This window comes from Hydra vulgaris, chromosome 03 (genome assembly GCF_038396675.1).
Source record: "Hydra vulgaris chromosome 03, alternate assembly HydraT2T_AEP".
NCBI lineage: Eukaryota > Metazoa > Cnidaria > Hydrozoa > Anthoathecata > Hydridae > Hydra > Hydra vulgaris.
Genome location: NC_088922.1, coordinates 2,050,554 through 2,073,859, shown reverse-complemented (window position 1 = coordinate 2,073,859; position 23,306 = coordinate 2,050,554). Strand labels below are relative to the sequence as shown.

The window sequence follows — 23,306 nt, the reverse complement described above, 5'->3', positions numbered from 1 at the left end:
TTAAATTTAACTTGAGTTCACGTTTGACAGCTACAGTACCGTAGAGTACAGTACAGTAAATAATAACTCTTATATAAAAATCTTGTATTTCAAACATTTTTATTAACTATATGTTATAATTCAAACTGTCCATGGTTCCATTATATTGTTACCCATACCTATTCTTTGTTCAAAATATACAGAAATAACATGATATTTCAAGCAGAAATAACTTTATTACGGTGGTTACATTTTGTGTTTTGTAATTATCATACTTAACACCAGTTATCGCTACTGCAGTATTATCAAGCCTGTTATTATCATTACCGCTGTATTATCGAAAATTATTAGACATTTCCTTTATAATTATTGCAGTGACCGGGGTAATACCGCAATTCTCATTACCGTGTTGCTCTCTACTCTAAAGTCAACGATATTATATATTATAATATAAAATATTATAATGATATTCTATTATTGTAACAATATTCTGCTACATTGCTTAGTAATGTTATGTTACATTATTATTGTAACATAACATTACTAAGCAATGTAGCAGTTATCTATTGTTTTTGATTACAGATATGAAAACTTAAAAACAATGGATTAAACGATAGACTAAATGTTCAAAAAAAAAAAAAAAAACATTTCTGACTCAAAACAATTTCAATTGATATAAAAAATTGTTTTAAAATTAATGTTTATACATAATTAATGTTTAATATAAACAATGCTACCTTTTAAAATTTCTGGACTTACAAAAGCAGGGCTGCCACTTTTATCTTTTATGAGTTCGCCATCGTTACCGAGAATTTTCCCAGATCCAAAATTTATAATAGTCACTCTTCGAGTACTAAAAAAAAAAGTGTAACAAGGATAAGTTAGAGTTTGAAATCTGCATCTTTGGCATAAAAAACATATGCTCTACCACTGTACCACAACCACATAACACTATCAGCTCCAGATCTTACTAACATATCAGGTACATGAGTATTAATAACAGAAGTAAATCAATTTTAACACCAGCAAAAAGTTAGTGTGTGTGGTAAATTTTCTGATGGTAAAACTTAACCAACATGGCATTTTACAACTTAATAGGCTCAAATAAAATTAATTAGAATAAAATAAAATTAAATTATACTTAAAAATCATTCTTGCCACTTAAACTAATTTTTAATGGCCATTATATGAATAGTTAAATTTGATTTCTAGGTACTTTACTTCTTTTAAACTTTATGAGTTAAGCTGTCCCAGAAAGCACCTGAAGTCGCATACCTTGTTTGTCCAAATTAAAGTAATTTTTTTAGACAAACTGACCACAGCAGTTTGCATTTTTTAACTTATAAAGCATTTAAATAATTAGCGGCAAAAAACTAAACTTATCTACTATGAAAAAAAAATCCTAAAAAAAGAAAACAAAATTGTAACAAAATATCAAGTTAAATTAAATAAACTAGCAAATTTAATATTTAAAAAAAGTAAATCAAAATTTGTTATTTTCTTTATAAAATTCTTATACAACTTTTGTATGCTTTTTTTTAGAGTCGCTGTTGAAAAAAACATCTTTTAAAACAATTTAACCACAGTTGAAAGTTTTGATATGCAATTTATTCACAATTTTTATCAGTCCATATAATTAAGAAACTAATTTGCTTTATATGCTAGAACTATAAGAGATTTTGTTAATTTTTTTTCTTATGTTTATTTGTTTATTACATTTATTTGTTTTTACGTCTTTTCGCTTTTAAAAATGTTTTTGCTATATTTGACATTTTTTCTCAATATTTATATAATAAAAATATAAGAAAATAAATTGTTATTTATTTGCCAAAAATTTTACTTGATTAACAAATTTTGTTATGACAGAATAAGTTATATAAAAGAATAACATAGTTTCTTTAATAAAAGTATTTACCACAATTGATGTCTGAAATTGTTTCTTTTATATGGCCAAATTTCCTATGTTAAAACCAATCACTAGAGATAATGAACATAACGATTGCTCTGTTTAAAAAAATGTATTTAAAAACTTAAAAAAAAGTTTTAAATATACTCCTAAAAAGTTCAGTAAATTAGTTTAGAGCATCGTTTTATTTTTTTACATGAAAAACTTGTTAAAAAAAAATTTAGCAATTGTTTTCTTGCTTTCCTGTGCATTGATAAAAACAGTAAAGTTTAACAAAAAAATTTAAAAAACAAATTTAAAAATTGTCCGTGTTTCTAGCACAAATTATAAAGCATTTCCGTAATATACTGACTGAAAAAGGTCGCGAAAAAACTGTATATCAAAAAAAAAAAAAAAAAAAATTTATTATATTCTATACTTATTCTATTATATCCTTTTTTTCTTAATATGTATCAATTTTGGTAGTGGATAATAAATAGAAAAATAACAGACCTAAAAATAAGAAAACAAAATGAATAAAATATTTAGGTATATTACTTTTTTGTCAACAACTTTCTTTTTATAATTTTTTTTTTTAGCTTATTTTATTTAGATTTCTTATTTTGTATAATCTTCGGTTCTTTTCTTCAAGTATCGCTGTTTTATTCTCTAGTTTCTGATATCTTTATTTTGCCGTGAATTCTTAAAAAGCTTACTATATAAAAATGTTGTCAAGTTGTCTAAAAAAATTACGTGGATGAATAAGGCATGCAAATGCAAGCGCTTCCTGGGAAAGCTTATTATATATATATATAATATATATATACATATATATATATATACATATATATATATATATATATATATATATATATATATATATATATATATATATATATATATATATATATATATATATATATATATATACATATATATACAAACTCACACACACACACACACACACACACAAACATTATAAATGGAATACTTGAATTACATTTATATTGTATTATATACTTATACTTATTTAGTAATAAAACAACCCTCAGAATTAGAAAAAATATGGTCTAAAACTGTTTTAGGTTGGCATCAAGTTGGCACAAAATTTAGAAACAGGGTTTGACAAATCAATGAACTGCAAATATTTAGCATAAAAAATTAAAAATTTTTATAATTCTAATTTAAAAAACATAAACTTTATTGTTATGTTTTTTAAATTAGAATTACAAAATATGCTTGTCTTGCCATTTTAATTTTAATCTTTCTATTTAGATGATTAATTTAAATAAAAACTTATTTTTCTCGTTAAAACTTTAACTATTTTATTTAGAATTTAAATTTTTTGTTTCTTTTGCTTTCTTTATTTTATATATTTTAACTATATATATATTTATGTTTTGCTATTTTTATATTAAAATATTATTCATATTCACGTTTTGCTATTTTTAATTTATTCAAAGTAGCAAATAAAATTAAGTTTTTAAATTCTGAGACCTCAGACACTGTCAGGTCAGCATTGCCAAATACCGACTCTAATTCCATGGGCTGATTATAAATTGAGACTAACAGTATTATTATAATAGAGACAAATTTTTTTGATCCTTTTATTTTAATCACAACATATATTAATTTCAATAAACTTGATATACATTGAATTTAAAACAAACAAATTTGATATACCTTCTGTTTAAAACAATATTTGAAAGCTTTAAATCTCTATGAATTACATTTTTCTAAAAGAAAAAATGAGTATAAAGCAAAAACTATGCACAAAGTTAAATTTTATCATTAAATGATATTCATAGATTTCACTGAATTTTATACATAATTTAAATCCTACCATAAATATGAGTAATTTAGGTATAGTTATGTAACAATATATTAAAAATTTGATAATACTTAATATTTGATTAAAAAACACTACTTGTGTTTATCTTATACAAGCAATGTATGTTTATTATCACAACTATTACCAAGTCATTTTATGTAACCATGATCTAAGCCATATCCCAAGTTCAAGTATCTCTTATTCATCCCTGTAATACTCATATTTTTTCTAATGTTTCTTATTTGCTCTTTATTTTCAAGATAAGGTTTTAAAATGTATTGTAAATGTAGTTGGACCTGCTCTATCTGTAAAGCTTGACCCACTTTCCTATCATCATAAGATTGCATCTCTTTTTCTTTTCTTAAAAAAAAAAACTTGGTTGCAATTCCAACCAGCTATCGTCTCTACTTCCATCAACCAAAACTCATTCCCACTTGACTTGTAATTTAGCAAAGTCTTTTACTGCACCTGCCTCTTCATGCTAATAAAACTTTTATTTATCTAGTTTTTTCTTTTCATTCACGATTAAGTTACCTCCATCTAATAAGGTTAAGTCTCTGCAGAAGACTATTGGAATGTTCTCATACTCTGCAGCAGACTATTGGAATGTTCTCATACTCTGCAGCAGACTATTGGAATGTTTACATACTCTGCAGCAGACTATTGGAATGTTTACATACTCTGCAGCAGACTATTCGAATGTTTACATACTCTGCAGCAGACTATTGGAATGTTTACATACTCTGCAGCAGACTATTGGAATGTTTACATACTTTGCAGCAGACTATTCGAATGTTTACATACTCTGCAGCAGACTATTGGAATGTTTACATACTCTGCAGCAGACTATTGGAATGTTTACATACTCTGCAGCAGACTATTCGAATGTTCACATACTCTGCAGCAGGCTATTGGAATGTTCACATACTCTGCAGCAGACTATTCGAATGTTCTCATAATACACAAAATAGATAAGAAAATTTTGAGATGAAATTCTACCTTTAAACTCTGTTTTCCAATATCCACTCATTCAACAACAATTATCAGCATTTGAAAACTTAAAAAATGAGCTTGTTCAATCTTTAATACAAATACTGAATGGTTTGGCTCTAGTGTCAGTGATTCTGCAGGCATTAAAGCCCACAACTTTTGCCTTTCTCAATCCCTAACTCAAATAGTCAACTTTCCAACTCGCTTTCCTGACAACCCGAATCATTTACCTTCTCTACTCGACTTTTGTCTTGTTTTTGATCCTAGTCAGCGCTTAGTTTCTCCACATTCACCCTTAGGTGCTTCTGATCACAGTTTGATCTCTCTAAAACTATTATCTCATTCTTCTTCATCACCTGAATCCCCCTATTATCGAACCTCTTACAACTACCTTAAAGCTGACTGGGATTCTTTCTGTGATTTTCTTCGTGATGGCCCTTGGGTAGATATCTTCTGTCTTCCTGTCGACAAATGTTCTTCTTACATAACTTCGTGGATTCAGGCTGGCATGGAATCTTTTGTTCCCTCTCGACAATTCCAGGTCAAGTCTCACTCTCCTCCATGGTTTTCCTCACACTGTGCTATTGCAATTGCCAATCAAAACCATTACTTCAATATTTATCAGCAAAACAATTCTCCAGAAAACAGACGTCTGTTTATTACTGCTAGAAACAATTGTAAAAAGGTTTTGTCTAAGGCCAAAACCCGCTATTCTTAGGTCATGAAATCTCCTATCTCATCTCAAAAATTAGGCTCTCGCGACTTTTGGAGAATGTTTAATAATATCAATAAAAAGGGCAAATCTTTAATTCCACCTCTCTTGTATGGTTCAGACTTTGTCATCTCACCTAAAGACAAAGGTGAATTGTTTGCTAAAAACTTTTCATCAATATCATCTCTTAATTCCACTAGTTACATTCTACCTGATATTGCCAACAAACAGGTTGATCCATTGCTTGACATTCATATCACTCCAGCTTCTGTATCTAAAGTGATTTCCTGCCTAGACTCTTCTACAGCTTGTGGCCCGGATAACATATCTGTTATTGTCTTGCAGAAGTGTTCTCCGGAGCTGTCTTCTATACTCTCAAAACTATTCAACAAGTGCTTATCAGTCTTGTTTTCCAGCCTGCTGGAAAGCGGCATCTGTTATCCCTATCTTCAAAAGTTCTGGAGAGCAATCTGATTCGTCTAACTACCGTCCCATTAGTCTTCTTCCTATCATAAGCAAGATTTTTGAATCTTTAATTAACAAACACTTAATTTCTCATCTTGAATCTAATGACTTACTTTCTGACCATCAATATGGATTTCGATCTTCTCATTCTACAGCTGATTTGCTAACAGTAATAACTGATAGGTTTTATCGTGCATTAGATAAAGGTGGAGAGGTTAAGGCCATCGCTCTTGACATTTCAAAAGCTTTTGATAAAGTTTGGCATGCTGGTCTTCTCCATAAGCTTTCTTCTTATGGTGTATCCGGCAACATCTTTAAGATTATTGAATCTTTCCTTTCCAATCGTAGTATAAAAGTTGTCCTCGACGGACAGCACTCTTCTTATACTGTAACTTCAGGGGTTCCTCAAGGTTCTATCCTTAGCCCAATACTCTTTTTAATTTACATTAATGATCTTCCAGATATTCTCACACCTAAGGTGGCATTGTTTGCTGATGATACTACCATTTATTCTTGTCGTGATAAGAAACCAACACTCTCTGATTGCTTGGAGGGGGCATTTGAGCTTGAAAAGGATCTTACTTCTGCTCCAGCATGGGGCTCACAGTGGCTGGTGAACTTCAATACAGATAAAACTCAATTTTTTTCAGTCAATCGTTACCGCAATAATTTATATCTTCCTTTATTTATGAACGGTGATGTACTCGATAAGTCATCTACTCTTTATCTTCTAGGATTAACTCTTACTTTTAATCTTTCTTGGAAACCATATATCAAATCAGTTGCAAAATTAGCATCTGCTAAAGTTGCATCTCTTTATCGAGCTTGTCACTTTCTTACTTTAGATTCTATTCTCTATCTCTATAAATCTCAAATCTGGCCTTGTATGGAATACTGTTGCCATATCTGGGGCCGATCTACTAACGATGTCCTTTCTCTTTTAGACAAGGTGCAAAAACGCATTGTAAACATTTTTTTAACTCAAAGAAGATCATACGGCTTTTTGATTACTTTATGACTAGTTAACCCAGGGCCTGCATTTATGCAGAAAAATGTTAACCCAGGACCTGTATTCTCTAAAGTAAGTATGAAGACTCAGTTGTTTTTTTCATCCAAAAGTATGGTTTTGGTTTATGTTTTTTTCATCCAAAAATATGGTTTTGGTTTATGTTTATATTTTACAGGCTTTTACAAATTCTTTTAGCGCTTCTGTTAACTTATTTTGTTAACTTTTTTTGAATGTTTTTACTTTTTAAAAATTTAAAATTGTTTTGTTTTAGATTTCTAGATTTTTTATTAGACATAAATAATCTAATTTTGCTTATGTGTTAACAGGATGGAGTGAGAAAGTAGTCAAAATGCACATTTTTTTGATTTGTAAATTGGTTAATAAATTGTTTTATCTTTCAAAATTTTATTATTTTCTAATTTTATTTTTATGTATCTTTTATTTCTACTTCCAGTGTGACCACAGACTACTTTAAAACTATAAATGCTCATTATTAGGTTTAAACCTAATAATGAAATAATACGATTACTTTTTGATTAAAAATCTGTTTAATGCTTACTAAAATGAAATCCAATTACAAAGGTTCTGTGACTCAAAATTTATATTAAATGTTATTGGTACATTTAAGTAACAGTATTATACCACCATAAGTCAGTCTTCTCTGTTTAGCCAGCACTTTTGAGCTCAAGCCTTTTTACGCAGAAATGCACAAAAAGGCTTTATTTTCTGTAGCAGAAGTGAGAACCTTTTCAAGCTCAAATGCCACCTACAAACAGAGAGTGTTGGCTTCTTATCGAGACAAGAATAAATGGTAGTACAATCAGTAAACAATGGTACCTTAGATGTGATAATTTTTGGGAGATTGGTAATCTAAATTTAAAAAAGTATGGGGCCAAAGATAGAACCTTGAGGAACCCCTAAAGTTACAGGAAATAAAGAAGAGTCAAGTCCGTTGAGAATAACTTTTATACTACGATTGGTAAAGACTCTCACCATCTAATACACAATAAAACCTATTGGTTATTACCATAAATAAATCAGCAGTAGAACGAGAAGATTGAAATCCATATTGATGATCAGAAAGTAAGTTATTAGCTTCAAGATGAGAGATTAAGTATTTATTAGTTAAAGACTCAAAAACCTTGCTTGGAAGGATACTAATTGATAGGAAGAAGACTAATGGGACGATAGTTAAAAGAGTTAGATTGCTCCCTAGAACTTTTGAAAATAGGAATAACAGACGCAGACTTCCAGGCTGGAAAACAAGACTCTGATAAGCACTTGTTAAATAGTTATGAAAGTATATATGACAGCTCCTGAGAATACTTCTGCAAGACTAAAAAAGGTATGTTTTCCGCAATGAATCAAACAGTTTTTTGGCTGTATCAGGTAGGATGTGATTAGTATTAAGATTGAAGAAAAGCTCTTAGCAAACAATTCAGTTTTGTAACAAAACCTGAACCATGCAAGAGAGAAGGAATGACTGATTTGCCCTAATTATGGACACTGTTAAAGATTCTCCACAAGTCTCTGGAGCCTAATATTTGAGTTGAAATACAGGATTTTGTGACCTGAGAATAGCGGGCTTTGGCATTAGACAAAACCTTTTTACAATGGTTTCTCGAAGTGGTAAATAGACATCTGTTTTTTAGAAAAATGTTTGGCGATAGATATAGAAGTAATAGTTACAATTGGAAATTGCAGCAGCACAATAAGAGGGAAAACATAGAGAAGAGTGAGGCTTGACTTGGAATTTTCTAGAGGAAAATATTCCATGCCAGCCATGAATCCAAGAAGTTATATAAGAAGCATGATTGTCAGCAGGAAGACAAACAATTTACCCAAGGGCCATCACAAAGAAAATCACAGAAAGTGTCCCAGTCAGTTAGTTTTAAGAAAATTTCATAAAACAAGTATTTTACATAAGCATAATATTTATAAAAGTTAGTTTATAAATGTAATAATATAGTTAGATTTAGTTGCAATTTTATAAGCATCTATTTTCTTACGTAACTACTCTCTTCAAATAGAAGAGAAAATTAACTAAGTAATTTTTATGACATGGTCAGACAATTACAAGTCAACTTGAGGATTTCCATTATTGTATGCTAACAGAATTGTTTCTAAATCTATCATTGTTTAACAATGACATTTGTAATTCACCTCCCCAAGGTCGATAAGGCCACTACAGATGAGGAGGCTATTTGTGGTTATAACCCTCTCTCAACTCTATAACTCTGAAACATAAACCTTGATGAACAAGGCTGCTGCGTGGAGAAACAAGTTGATATATACATGTATACAACTATCTATATATATACATATATATTCATGTATACAACTATATATATATATATATATATATATATATATATATATATATATATATATATATATATATATATATATATATATATATATATATATATATATATATATATATAAACACACACACACATATATATATATGTATATACATCTATACAAAAATATATATATATATATATATATAATTCTATAAAAATATATATATATATATATATATATATATATATATATATATATATATATATATATATATATATATATTAAACACACACACACATATATATATATGTATATATATCTATACATATATATATATATATATATATATATATATATATATATATATATATATATATATACATACATATATATATATATATATATATACATACATATATATATATTTATATATATAAATATATATGTACTATGCGGTAATGGTGTAGTGGTAGAGCGCTTGCTTCATAAGCGAGAGGTTCCGAGTTCGACTCCCACCGCGTCCTTGGTAGTACCGCGCTCAACTTGTTTTTCCGCGCAGCTGCCATGCTCGTCAAGGTTCGTGTTTCGGAGTTATAGAGTTGGGAGAGGGTTTTAACCACAAGTAGCCTCCTCATCTGTAGTGGCCTTCTTGGCCTTGGGGAGGTGAAATACAAAATATATATATATATATATATATATATATATATATATATATATATATATATATATATATATATATATATATACAGTATTGTGCAAATTAATTGCATCAAACATTTTTTTTTTCTTATTTATTGTTTTATTCTATGTTTTCTCTAATTTAACTATGGTTAGAAGGATAAGTAAATTTTAAAAAAGTAAATAAAAAAAAGATGAACACTACACAAGAAAATGATCTCAAATGTTAACTTCACTTCAGAATTTTGATGAATCTCAAAGGGAAATAGCCATACTATGTTCAGTAAATCGGTATATAGTTAGCTGGGTCGAGAAGCATTACATGGCAACAGGCAGCTTACCACCATTAGGACAAGAAAAATGTGGTCGAAAATGAAAGACCTCAGTGAGAGATATCTGAGGCTGGAGAGAATCAAAAATCCAAAGAAGATAAGTAACCGACTAATGAAAAATTTAGATACACATGACATTCATGTCTGCTCGAGTACTGTGGGGATAAAGTTAATTTCTGTTTAAAGATACGCCAGAAAACATTCTTAAAAACCATTACAGATGCCATGAAGAATAAGTGTATCTTGTAGGCAAGGAAATACAAAATATGGAATAAAGAACAAAAATGAGAACAACAAAATGTAGTAGTTGTATTTGCAGCTATTTCATTATATGTATATTATATAATATATTTAATTATATATTTATGTTTATAATCTACAATTAAAAATACTATTAAAAATGGAAGATATTAAATTGAAGAGACTTTGTTAATTTATTTACTTAACAACAGACTTGATAATTTTTAACTTGTTTATTTATTGATCACAGGCTTTATTTTAAGATGAATCACATTTTAAAATGCAAAGCTAACAATCAAAGTTTGCTTGTTGCTCTGATGATGATATAAGACACAAGACAAATGTCCAGAAAAGAAAATGCTTTGGGGTTGCTTCTCTACTGATGGACCAGGAGCACTCTATCCAGTTTCTGACATGATAAACTCTGACACTTACATTGAGGTTCTGCAAACACATTTAATACTAGAGATGTTAAAAGTGTTTCCAAATGGAAACAGAATATTGCAGCAGGATTTAGCCACATCCCACAGACCCAAAAAAGTCAAGAAATTCATGGTAGAAAATAATGTAAAAACACTTAAATAGCCTAACAATCAATATAACCAATATAATAATAAAACCATAATGGAAAATACCCTCCCCAGATTTGAATACAATTAAGAATCTCTTGGCAATTATAAAAAAAGACTGTGAAATTATGACTACACAACTAAAACCAAGCTTACCACAACTATCCTTCAGATTTGGTTTAAAGATCCAGAAATCTAAAACATTTGTAAAAATTTGGTAGATTCTATGCCAAATTGTGTGCAGAAAGTCATAGCAGCACTAGAAAGACACACAAAAAAATTTTTTTTTGCATCCTTCTAGTGCTGCTATGACTTTCTGAAAATCCAGGAACTTTTAAATTTTTTAAAAAATTCAAAAAATTTAAAAGCTCCTGGATTTTTATTGTTTTTAATTTTGATGCAATTAATTTGCACAATACCATATGTATATATATATACATGTATATATATATATATATATATATATATATATATATATATATATATATATATATATATATATATATATGTATATATATATACATGTATATATATATATACATATACACATGTATATACATATATATATATATGTGTATATATATACATATATATATATATATATACATATATATATACACACGCACACGCATATATATATATATATATATATATATATATATATATATATATATATATATATATATATATATATATATATATATATATATATATATATATATATATATATATATATATATATATATATATATATATATATATATATATATATATATATATAACCCCTAACTGGTTGTCAGAAAGTTTTTCTATATTTTGTTGTCAAAAAGTAAAAATTAAAATGCAAGACCGGAATTTTTTTTTTTTATTACTTGATTGACTGCCTGCCCCAACCAAACCCGCAGTTGATGTAGCAGCACTTCCTTGCGAGTAAGGCTATAAGATAGTCAATGTAGCAGCACTCTGTTGTGAGTCAGGCTCACAACAGAGTGCTGCTACATTTTTAACTCTTCCAAACGCATGTATGAAGATGCTCTTGAAAATAGCGGATTTTTAAAATTAGTTGACAAACGGTTCCCTCTCTCTAATAAATTGCACAAAATTATAAAAGACCATAATTTTGCTTTGATTAATAAAAATGAATTTCTCAAAGAAAAAAATACTGAAAATTGTAACTGCAAGCAAAAACTTGACTGCCCTATGAATGGCAAATGCTTATCAAAAAATATTATTTACAAATGCATTGTTTCCTCGCAAAACAACCCTGATAAACAATATATTGGTTTAACCAAGGGCAAATAGAAAAAACCTTATGCCAATCACAAACAATCTTTTAAACATAAAAAATACTCAAAAGAGATTATGCTGTCTAAATATATTTGGCAACTAAAAAAAAAAATATTAATTTTTAATTAAACTGGTCTATCCTAAATACTGCAAATGCCTATAATAACATTTCCAAAAAATGTATACTATGTTTTCAAGAAAAATTTGAAATTATTACTCATTTAGATCAAGAAAATTTACTGAATAAAAAATCAGAATTAATTTCTAAATACAGACATGAAAATAAGTTCCTTTTAAAAAACTATAAAAACAAATGACCAGTCCAAATTTATCCAAATTCTAAAGAATTCTTTTCATGAATTTTTAATTATCTAATGTAGTTAATGCAACTTCCTGGTTGCAAAATACTACAGTTATTACATAATTAATTATAACAATTCCCAACTTCCTGTAAAATAATTTTTTTCTATAATTTGAAATTTTTAAATGTTTAGACATTCTTCCTGATGAACCTACTGATGGAGAAACACTGTGTAGAAGAAAGAAAAAATTAGATAAGTGTTTTTACTAATTTATTATGTGTATATATATATATATGTATATGTTTATATATATATATATATATATATATATATATATATATATATATATATATATATATATATATATATATATATATATATATATATATATATATATATATGTATAATATATATATAAGATGTGTCGGGTACCCATCAACTTTTTTAGATGTGCTAGTTTGCCTGGTAATTTTGGAGGTGCTTTTTAATTTCTAATTTACCTTTTTTTTAATTTACCTAGCTATTTTAGGGGTAGCCAGAAATATTAACATAAATTTTAGAACAAAAGTTACCAAGTCAGTGTTCTAGAGAAGAATAGAACTAAAACATGAATACTTCCTTTTTTTTGTTTTTAGTTTATTTTCTCAGAATTTTGTTTTGTTATTCAATCATTTTTATGTGAAAGTTTTAATATTGTCCATCATTTATTTATGCTGTTTATGCAGTATAATGATATTTTCATTTATTTAGTATTCCTTTATTTCTCTATAGATAAATTTAAAAAAGTTGTTAAAAAGTTGAAAAGTTAAAACTTACTTATAATACTTATTAAATTAAGATTAATGCTTTTTTATTTTTAAAATAATTTTCAAAGTTCTATTTGGGTACATTTTTTAAATAGAGGCTTTGTTTATTTGTTTTTTGTTTTTTTTTTCAGAATTTTGCTTTGGTTATTCAACAAATTTTTATTTTGTTATTCCGACTTTGTTTATTATTTTATTTTGTTATTGTTGTATTTAATTTCATTAATTTTCTTATTTCAGACAATTTATAGCAAAGTTATAGCAATTTACATTAAGAAAAACTAAATTTTGATGATAGTTACTTAAGTAACTATCGTCAAAGTATAATTTTTCTTAACGTACTTAAAGTACTTCAAGAAATCCGTATATGAAAAATTGTTCGATTTTCATAATTTCACCTTTAAAATACTGTACAGTCAACACTCGATATCTTGAATACTTGATATCTCGAACTTTTTGGGGTTCCATGAGCATAACGTATTCGTTTAGGCTAAAATCCTCTCGATATCTCGAACCTAATTATCTCGAATTTTTTGGTATCGACAGTTGACTGTATTAGAACTCTTTCCAATGATATATAAAAATAGAGTATTTTATGATTCAATGTTTTTGAAAATAGTGGCAAAGAGAAAATGTCAATTTTATAACAAAACGCTAAACATTATTACTGCTTACAGAAATATTTTGTTAAAAATCAAATGAATTTTTATTGAAGCTTTTTAATGAACTTTTAAGCTTTGCGAAAAGACGAGTTGAACAATTTATGAAAAAATATTTTATTTAATATTACCTGTATTCTAATTTTTAAAAGAATACGCTTATAAAATAAAAAATAACATTACACAGACTTTTTCTTTACTTCTATTCTTCTTCGTTGCAACTTTTTTTTCTCTAGCTATATTCTGAGCCGATGCAAGAATAAGTGGGGAGACCAACCCCCTCCATCCCAAAGCAATCAATTTTTCTTATACAGCAAATTAGAACGATTTTGTACTTTCAATCGGCAAACTTTGCCCAGTTATTATATTCAAATGCGACTTAGATTATTTGATTGGATTAATAGAAAATGGGGAATTGAAAAACTTTTTTTTTGCCGGAAAAAACCGAACGCACCCTCCTACCCCACACCTGACACCTACTCGCGCCGGTCCTATCTAGATTACCGAAATTAATTTATATTTAAAAAAAAAATTCATTTATTCATAAGTTTGTACACGCAAAAAACTTTTTTTTGCGTTTTTCCAGATTTTTTTAAAACCAATTTTTTTTTTTTTTATTAGATTAAAATTTCTGTAATCAGGATTTATTAGCATTAACCATTTCTACGGTATTTTAGATGAATTTTTATCTTAGATTAAGCTTATAACTTTAAAGTACAAACCTAACGGAAACATGGCCGCTGCGAGAAGCAAGTTGAACTATGTGCCGCTTGCTTACGGGACTTATTTCTTAATACTTTCATAATGTTTATAAACCAACTTAGGTTAGGATAAACCACTTAAATTATTATGTTAAAATATTTTTGTATTTTGAACCACATTGGCGTCTCCTATAAAAAAAAAAAAAAAAATATTTTAGGACTTTCAAATTCTAGTGTGGGTGTTTGTGGGGGGGGGGGGGATCCCTCTCCTCCCTCCTGTATCAGTCACTAGCTAGAAGAAGGAAAATCAATAATCTGATTGCAATGTAAATTGTACTGAAAAATCCATAAAGCAAATACGATTTAAGTTCAGAAACAAACTTGCTTATTTCTCCCAAATCCGAAAGAACAACATGTCATGATTTTACGTTAATAATGATTTTTACGTCAATTCATTACTGTTGGGAATAAATGTCTAAACAAACCACAAAAAAAGTAATGGTATATACGCATTTTAAATTTTTTAAGAAGAGTTTAAAAAAAAAAAAAACGGTTTTAAGGGGGTTCGACGAAAAATTAACTGAGCTTGACAAAGAGAGAGGTGTGATTGAAAAATAAGGAAAAGTTACTGACATTATTTATGGACGGCACCTAATATTATTATTCGTTAGTGAAACATAAAAATACATTGTAAAATTTGTAGAACCCAACTAAACTTAGCATTAAAAATTTACGTTACAATAATGATTTTTTAATTTCATAGTTGTTTGGGACTTCAAAGCAAAATATATAAAATATAAAAACGTAAAATTAAATTTTTTTGTGCCTGATAAAGAAAATCTTCAGAGCGCCGTCTAAAAAGCTTTTTTAAAATAAACAGTAATTGCATACTTTTATAGCTTTAAAGCGATCTGATGAGTTTCAATTTGGTTTTGACATCTTTTTTTTATTGTTTATTTTGTCATGATCTGTTTCATTATAAAAAAAAAACTCCTTTTTTTATCCTTAAGAAATCTATAAATTTGATAATTAAATTACACCATCTTCACAAAAAAAATTTCTGAGGAATATGAACTTAACCTAAAAAATCGACTTTTTATGACGCCATATTTAATTTATAACTCTAAAGTATGAACTTTATTACGTTTATAACGACTTTATTATAAAACAAAGTAGTTGATTATTTTTAAACAATAAATTTACAAGTAAAATAAAAATATATACATATTTTTTAATAAAACCGATCGTGAGTCAGTTTTAGAAAGGATACAAAAAAAATGAGCTAAAAGAAGATAATAGCGCTTAAAACGTACATTATACCACGCTGTAAACAAACCAGCAAACAACAAAACAAACAAATAATACTCACCGAGTGAAAGCTTTGCACAGTTTGAGCAATATCTAAAAAAATCAACAAAGCTTCTTTTTCTGATAGCCTGTTGCACTTAATGACGTAATTTTGTAAATTTATATATTCGTTTCTCTCCGAATATATATGCGATACAAAGCAGTTTAAAACCAAGCACACCCTTCGAACAGAATGCAAATGAGATGTATTCTCACTTTTAATATTACAATTAGCGTCATCATTTACTAGTTCTTCAAAAAAATTATGAACACGTGGGATACCTGTTTCCTGTTGGAGTTTTGTAAGAATTGTAAATTCTGTAAGAATATATATTTTTCCTTGGTTAATGTCTTCTTTATGATTATTATTTAAAAGGCTTAATAATTTTAGAATATAAAATTCACTCGTTCCCATTTTTCTACCAAGACAATTTTTTATACATTTAGGATTCTGCATATCTAGTAACGGCCCAATTACATACGGACCTGCACACTTTAACGAACGACGGTTTTTAATACACATTTGACACACCTTTTTATGACCATCGTATTCATCAATTTTGTTCGTTTGCAAATCAGCTTTGTTTTTGATATTCTCCATCTTATCATTTAAAGTAAGAAAAACGGAGCACGCTGTAAACTTTTCTCTTCTTGCCTGCGTTTTATTGTAATGCGTAACTAAGGCAAAAATCTGTTGTAAAAATGCACCTGCGCATGCTTTTCCTGCGCGCTTTAATTGTCGATCATTCAAACATTTAAGTAACGGTTAAAGACCAAAACATGTTTTTTTTTAAATCTTAAAAGCATTTTTTTTTTATATTAAGCAATATATATAATTATTTTTTTATGAATGTATTTAATTCAAACGTTTTGTACATATAAATAGGCACAAGGTCCATAGATACAATAAAAATAAAATAAAAATATATATATATATATTGTATATATATATATATATATATATATATATATATATATATATATATATATATATATATATATATTGTATATATATATATATATTGTATATATATATATATATATATATATATATATATATATATATATATATATATATATATAATATATATATATATACATATATATATATATATATATATTATAAAAATATAAATATATATATATATATATATATATATATTGTTGTTGTTGTTTTGATTATGTAATAATAATCAATTTTTTCGATTGGAGAGTGATTAATATAAAGTGAAATAATCACAAAATAGATCAATAAATAAATAAAAAAGTACGATGAAAAAAACAACTTTTTTACGGTACTTTAAGTTTCATGCCGTTTGCGGCACTCATCAGCCATATATTTAAATCAAGAAAAAACCGTTCAAATATACATTTAAAAAATCGTTACAAAATTAAAAAAAAAACAATGGAATGAGTTCTGACGTCAAATAATAATAATAGTAATAATAATGACAATAATAATAATAAAAATAATAATAATATGGAAAAAAATCTTTTTTAATCGCCAGTGTCATATTGGGAAAGAAGGAATCTGTTTCTCTGTCTACACTTAGAAACAATCTCACTCCTTTTATTCAATAAATTAGTATTTTTATAATATAGAATTTCATATTTTTCGGTAAGACATAATTTGCAAGATTTGGATGTTGGATTATATGCTTTACATCGCCTGAGAATTTTCCACTTAACTATAGGAACTAAATTGGCTTCTTTTAACTTCCATACATGTTTTGAGAGTTCAGTATCATTTTTGTATTTAGAGATGTTAAATGATTTAACGTGATTAGCGTATCTTAATGTAAAAGGAGTCTCACTTATCCCAATGTAGGATTTTTCATTAGAAGATGAATCAAGATTATTAGTTGTAACAGTTGCTTGATATACAATGTTGCTTGTTAAACATTTATTAAACAACGGACAGAGATTTTTATTATAGCTGTTACAGTCCTGTTGATTAAGGTTTGTATTGTTGCATAAAATATATTTGTTGTGCGAACACAGTCAAAGTTAGCTACAGTTGTATGCCAAGTGTAAAATCTATTATAAATTCGCACAACAAATACATTTTATATCTCAAAAGTACAGCAAGAATTGACGTTTCAAAACAAATAAGAAATGAACAAAGTTGAGTTATGGAAAAAAAAAATTATTACGCTTACTTTTTATTATAAATTTTTATTATTTTGCAGTTGTTCAATACCATCTTGGTTAAGTTATTGGTAGTGATTTACTAAAGTGATTGATCAACTGACCCAAAAAAATATTTGCACAGTCAAATTTACATAAATCAATTATGGGTTTGGGTTCAATCCTCTAAGTCAAAAATATGAATAAAAAATGTGTTTTATATAACTCACCTTCGCGGTTTTATTTCTTACTTGATTTACAACATACGGTTTCACTGACGTCAAACAAAACAAACAATGTGGCTACAACGTTGGAGAAGATTGTAAAATTGTAACCACAGCGAACAGTCAAAAAACAGTGAAAATATTTGCTAAAATTTACCGTAAAAAATGAACGAAAAGAAGTGTGTATTTTTACACATTTTGTATTTTACATTAAAGTATTTTTACACATTTTGAACTAAGGAGTTATAAAAACGCATTGCGTTTACGCAATACGAAATGTTTTTATGTTAAATTTGTTTAAAACGCAATTTTTAATTCTGTTTTGTTAAATTGTGCAAGCAAGTCATAAAAGTATTGCTAAAGATAAAAAAAGTTTAAAAAAAAATGGCTTTTAAAAAACAAAATCACAAGAAAATGTATTTATATATTGCTGGTTGTGCCAATGATCAGCTGTTTTTTCGTACTTTATATTTCTGTTTGAACGCGGCAGTCCTTTGTTACTCGTACGGTGCTTGTCAAGTATTATCAAGTCATCATTTATGAACATTTTTTTTAAATATCTTAATACAAAAAAACGATTGAGAAATTTGTAAAACTTAAAATATAGAGAAGAGAGATTTAGTTACTAATTCCACGCCATTCCGCATACATTTTTACTGTATTATTTTTGTAATTTAACTTATCAATCAATTCGCCTGCTTCCGCCAAAAAGCAACCAATCCGTTTTTGAGCCACGTTTTAAATGACATGTGCAAAATGTCATTATTGAGAAATCTTAAAAGATGAAAATAAAATTATTTACTACAATTTGTACAAATTTATTTATATTCGATGTTTAAAAGCATTTCCAAAATATTTGAAGAAAAAAAAGGCGGAAGCTTTCACTTACGCATTGGAATGAAAAACTTAGAAAAAGATCACAATTATGGTTATCCAATTTTCAAGAAATGATTGTTTACTGGTTTCATAATTGAAACAGAATATGTTTACTATTTTTTTTTTTTTGTAATAAGTTTATTAATATTAAAAAACTTTGTTTAAAGGAAAAATTTCAAACAAATCAAGGTTGTCAAAATCAAAATAATTACTGTGTATAGCTATTTTCTTGAAAGATTCAGAGTGATGAGACGTAGTATTCATATAGAATTAAACCTTGATCAGTTTATTATTGTTTATTGAATAGTAATGTACAGATCCGTGGCTAAGCTCCCCACTTCCCCCAATTCGTAAATTAGGGGGAAGTGGAGAAATTTAGGGGCCTATTTGCAAATTTAAGGCTTTTTTGGTAATTTCTATTAGAAATTTTTTTATTTTGGGGCCCTAATAGCAGGTTTTTTATTGGGGGGGGGGGGGGACTCTGACGCCCTTGCTGGAGTACTAGTAATATAAATATATTAAATAAAATAAAGAGCTGTTTTGAGTGGCCGACGACACCGACAACGTCGGCTCTGTGAAGTAGATTTTAAAATCTTAATGTTTATTTTTATTACTCCTTTTTTACAAAAAACTTCAAAAAGTAATTTTAAAAAGTTCAAGTTAGAATATATATAGAAGATATAAATTAGAATATATAGAAGATATAAATTGTAAAATTGATATCATTCTTAACAGTTATTTTTAAATTACATTAAATGATAATTTATTCAAGTATTATTAATATTATTTTTATTATAAATTAATATGGTAATATATTTATAAGGAAAATATAAATCTTGTCGCTGTTAAATTATGTCAAAAATTTCCTTTTAATGGTTTCATGGTTTTTTAATGGTTGCTGTTGTTTTCATTTATTTTTTTTTTTTATTTTTCATTTTTCTGGTAAAAAAAAGTGATAATTGTTGGAAATCAAATTCCATCAACAAAATCAGGGCTATTTAAAAACAATAATAGGTAACGTATTCCGTTCCATTTGATATTATTATCTGTAATTATGTATTAACTGTTTTATTTTTCAGTTGTTTTTTAATGTTAGTTTATATATCTTAAGTTAACGTCAATATTTTAATCTTAACTGAACTGATTCAATTTTATTTGCATTAATATTATTTCTATTATTAATGTTATTATTATTATTATTATTATTATTATTATTATTATTATTATTATTATTATTATTGTTGTTATGTTTTTTATTTTTGATATAAATAAATATCGAAAAAAAATTTAAAGCTTCTTTTGTTTTTGATTTTACTACCGCCATTTTTAAAAAAGGGCAGTTAGTCTATAGTTGACTATAATAGACTTAATAGAAACATAACCATAATATGGTAAAGTATGCAGTGCTATCACTAACACATATCCGTGCAGTGGTGCAGGCAACGTCCAAGCAACTTAATAACATTGACAAAGTTTTAAAAGGACGGTAACCCTCAATTATCTGGGGGCAGTAAACTCTTCACGCCTGGATTCAAAGTTTTGAATGCTATATTCATTTAATATACCAAAAAATACGAAAAAGTGGCAAGCGTCTAAAGGAGAAGCTAAGCAGAAAGTAGCAAAAATAAATACCAGCATTCATAAAGCTTTCAAACAGCAATCAGGAATTTTATCTGACAAGTCAAAACAAGAGTTCGCCAGCATAAACAATAAAATAATAAATATTGTTTTCAGAAGATTGCTGGGAACCACAGACCCTTACATTTTATCTCTACAAAAATCAACACAAAAAAAAAGCAAAAATTTGTTGCCAGAAACAAATGCTGCCCTCTTGGTTCTTGTAGCGGATGATTAAAAAAAAAAAAAAAAACCTTTGCAGATGACATTAAAATAGATACAGTTGACGAAGAAACAGACATTGAAGAAGGTAAAGTTTTCATTAAAGAGACAGAAGAAAAAGAAGATGCTTTAGATAAGAAAAAATAAAAATCTTTGTAGCAGAAATAAAATGTTTATTTTTTTAACATATCACATCATCTTCTACCATTTGATCATTTTTTTAGCAATAATGTCCACCATTTTGGATTTACCATTTTGTTTTTTAATTTTTCAACATCAACTTACATAACCTTTTTTTGTTAAATGGCCTGAAAAAATACTAAATTTATGTACAGTTTAAACAAATTTGTAGCATTTATATACACCATATTGGATCCACCATTTTATTTCTTAATTTTTCTCAGCAAATTCTTAATAAGTAATCTCAAAACATAGTTGCCAAAAGTTTCATGTAAATCAAACAAAGTTTTTATATTTTGACCAGCTTTTTTGAAATCTGAACCTCAGTGTGGCGTGAAGGAAATAAGGGTGTAGGAGTGTAAATTCACCATCCACCACCCACCCAAAACTCAATCTTTTTTGCGTTTCCTTTTATTCTTATTTTTTGCAATTTGTTGTTGGAAAATTAAAAAACACTTTTATTATTTACGTATTGTTACGTATTGTTTACGTATTGCAAATTTTTTATAAAAAAAAAAAAGTATGCAAATGAATTTTTTCATTTGAATTTTTTCAATTTGCTTAAATTCGATTAACTTCATTAATCAAATTTAAGCAAATAGCAAGTTATTTGTTAAAGTCAAAATTCTAAAACATTCAATTTAACCAAATATTTTTTTTTTTTTTTTTTTGTAGATAGTATTAAAAGTTGCATTAAAAAAAGTAAAAAAAAAGAAATAACTTTACATTCGGAGTTTTGAGTCGTGAAAAAAAATCTAAAAATGTCAAAAGATTCGCATTGAAGTAGATTTGAGTAGTATTGAAGTAAATGAAACCTTGAAACTTTACTTAGACTATAATAAGATACTCATAAAAACTGTAAAATTGTAAAGCTTAAAGAAGGAAATTCAGCATAAACAACTAATGGGTCAAAATTTATCCCAAAAAAAAGGGGGCTCCCCTTTAGCAAACCTTAATTCTTCTCAATAATAATTTGGAAAAAATATATTTCTTTAATGAGTTCGTCATATATTATTATTATCAAATATGATGAACTCATTATATAGTACATAACTTGTAAAAAAAATGTAAGTACCGTAGCTAGTAGCTTTTAAGTTATCTATCGCATTTATTTTAGTTATCATTTTGAAAAAAAAAGCAATTTTAAATAATTAACATTGAAAATAAATAAGTTAAAATATAAAACAAACTTTTACCTAATTTAAAATCAAATTTCTGATACCATGAAACAAAAATCTTTTTTTTAATTTGTATTCTTAATTTTTTTATCTCAGGACATAAAGCTCATCATAATGAATGTCTACAAAATTTGAAGTCAACCGGACAATTACAGCTCCTGCAATCTTTGCCTGAGACCTAAATTACTTAGTAATCACATATTTTATTAACCTTAACAAACATAAACTGGAAAAATTAATAACTTTATTTGGATTACTCCCATAATTACCAAATTGAGTATTGGATTACTCCCATAATTACCAAATTGAGTATTTTTATTACCACATATTTAATTATCATATTGAATATTTTTATACGAGAAATAGTAGTACTATGGATTTTTTATTTGGTTGATAGTAATTTTAAGTATTTTTTATGCAGTTCTACTTTATATTTCAGGAAACTACTACATAATCCATATAAAAAGGAATCTAAACTAAAACTTATATATTCTGATAATTGTAAAACAGCTTTAGCTTCTTTTTCTTGACCATCTTGGCACAAACTACAACCTGATGCAAACAATAGTTCTTAAGATGGATATGATACAACTAATGGCGTCAATCTTCTTTTCTTTGTTTTACTACTTAAAGTATCAAAATAAACATGGCGCCTGCCAGATACAACAATTGGATAAGAGCAGAACTTTCTTTATCAATGGAAGCAGTTAGAAGAATTAGCTTATTATCAATTACAAATTGAACTGATATCGGTTCATTTTTTAGCCATTGTTTGTTATTCTTTTC

At 27.2% G+C, this 23,306-nt stretch overlaps 1 protein-coding gene across 2 annotated transcripts in view; it reads right to left on the bottom strand.

Moving 5' to 3' along the window:
- Positions 1–23,306, bottom strand: part of LOC100201445 (serine/threonine-protein kinase 40) — a 38,432-nt gene that overhangs the window by 5,798 nt on the left and 9,328 nt on the right. The window contains exons 1-3 of one of the 2 annotated variants that reach the window (XM_065792049.1): positions 16,119–16,783; positions 3,548–3,600; positions 717–832 (exon numbers count right to left, since the gene is read on the bottom strand). In XM_065792049.1, the coding sequence (XP_065648121.1) occupies positions 717–832; positions 3,548–3,600; positions 16,119–16,697 (748 nt within the window). In that variant the 5' untranslated portion in view covers positions 16,698–16,783. Of the gene's footprint in view, positions 1–716; positions 833–3,547; positions 3,601–16,118; positions 16,784–23,306 lie in introns of those variants that run through there. The other variant, XM_065792050.1, reaches the window with a different exon arrangement.